Below are 1,665 nucleotides of genomic sequence, written 5' to 3'. Positions count from 1 at the left end.
AGTAGTGCAGCAGGAATGTTTTAGGAAAGCACAGCTTCCTTTTAGCACCATAACATTATTATTCGAAATTATTCGATGAGAAGAGGGATACCTCAGCGCAGGTAACTTCATAAATTTCCTGAATGAGTAAGCATTTATTGTGATCGTTTGGGCAAAAAGAACAATCGCCATAGGATAAATAATATATATCTAAATAAATTTAAGGGTCAAAACACGTTATCATGCGTAGCAGTTTTTATTATAATAAATATTGTATACAGTTTGAATGAAAAATACAGTGGTGAATACATTAAGTATTCATTGATTATTATGAATAAAAACAATAAATACAATAAATAAAAACTTTAATAAATATATCAAACCTTTCGGAAAGATCATTAAAATCGATAAATTATTAACTACAGAAAACTGCACTACAAACTGCGATCACTGTGATCAATTTAAAAGATGCTCAATACATTGAGTATTTAAAATACTGTGAGGTTCTACATGCATTTCTGAGTCGTTCCGTCTGTGTGGTGAGCCGGATCTCCAACTGAAAGGACGCGAGCGGTGAAGATGGAGAAGGAGAAGAGTCTGTCCAGAATGTAGTGACACAGATACGGCTTCTCCCACTCCGGAATTGTTACTTCTCCGACGGCTAGATCCTGCAGAATCAGACCGATCATCAAGCATGCTGTATCAGTGCTGTTGTCAAAAGCAAATACTTTGATGACCAAACTTACCACTGCTCCCCATTCTCCCTTCGAATCAGCGCACTTCGTCACGTCAGTGTGCAGCTTATTTATCACTGGCACCACCTGGCTGGCAAACTCTGAGCACCTTTCAAATTCAGAAATCCTCCTCACCAGACTTCTGTAACGGTCAAGGACTTTGATGATCTTCCCAAAGCATGGCTAAGGACGAAGAATAGACAAAAAGGATTAGAAATCGCACCTAATCAGATAACATATCGTATTTTGAAGTCACAGATTTATGTCAATATCAGTTCAATTAAATTCATGTCACAGTTTATAATTCTTATAGGTGATATTACCAGAGATTCCTGTTTGAGGGTCCCAGGATCACACATGTCTTTTGAGTTCATCCACACAAGTAAGGTGCTAAATTGTATCTCTTCCCTCGTAACTAATCCCTTTCGTGCCTGCAGAACATTTGGAAACAGTCGGTATGAGCACATCGTGGTACAATGTAATGTATCTCCTGTGAGAAAACCTTTCATACTTTAAAACTAGACTTTTTAAATGTGTTTATTGCTTTGGCATCGTCTAAGCATGCGTTTGAGTGAGCAAAACATATTCCAAATGCGCAGTAAAAAGTTTGTTTTCCCCTCCACTAGTGGTTAAAAAGGAGAAATTAAGAAATAGCTTGGGAAAAAAATTGAACAACTCACCTCCAGAGATACATTTCTAGCAATTTTATTAAGTTCCAGCGAACTGGTCTGTACGTCAACGCAGGATTCTTGATGCCCGGCTGGAGCAGCAGACGCGGTGGAAAAAAACATTAAAGAGAGAACAGCAAAAGTAAAAGAGTGCGCCATGGTTAGTTAGTTGTCTCCTGCTGTGAGATCCTTTCTGTGAGAGAGGTGCTGGGACCTTAAATATCGTCTGTTAAAAAGAACTCGCCCCGTCTGAGTGTGATTTGAGAATGAGAGCGCGAGGGATG

At 38.7% G+C, this 1,665-nt stretch overlaps 1 protein-coding gene across 1 annotated transcript; it reads right to left on the bottom strand.

The window, feature by feature from the left end:
* Nucleotides 1-230: 230 nt before the first annotated feature.
* Nucleotides 231-1,665, bottom strand: LOC147305631 (uncharacterized). Its single transcript, XM_086277724.1, has 4 exons — nucleotides 1,394-1,665; nucleotides 1,037-1,144; nucleotides 726-896; nucleotides 231-647 (listed from the first exon to the last, which is right to left on the bottom strand). Exons 1-4 carry the CDS (start codon nucleotides 1,538-1,540, stop codon nucleotides 486-488), a joined length of 588 nt encoding a protein of 195 aa, XP_086133850.1. The 5' UTR covers nucleotides 1,541-1,665; the 3' UTR covers nucleotides 231-485.

The sequence above is a fragment of the Aulonocara sp. 'chitande type north' Nkhata Bay genome, linkage group LG20 (assembly GCF_057382095.1).
Source record: "Aulonocara sp. 'chitande type north' Nkhata Bay isolate Kocher_YH1m ecotype deep benthic linkage group LG20, A_spYH_male_GT1.1, whole genome shotgun sequence".
Classification (NCBI taxonomy): Eukaryota; Metazoa; Chordata; class Actinopteri; order Cichliformes; family Cichlidae; genus Aulonocara; species Aulonocara sp. 'chitande type north' Nkhata Bay.
This window is presented reverse-complemented; position numbering and strand designations above follow the sequence as displayed.

Excerpts from the sequence above, each read along its gene's own strand:
- LOC147305631 (XM_086277724.1), bottom strand. The coding sequence starts at position 1,540 with ATGGCGCACTCTTTTACTTTTGCTGTTCTCTCTTTAATGTTTTTTTCC. Across the intron at positions 897-1,036 it reads CCCTCAAACAGGAATCTCTG|CCATGCTTTGGGAAGATCAT; the intron begins GTAATATCACCT and ends CTTCGTCCTTAG. Across the intron at positions 648-725 it reads AGGGAGAATGGGGAGCAGTG|GATCTAGCCGTCGGAGAAGT; the intron begins GTAAGTTTGGTC and ends CTGATTCTGCAG.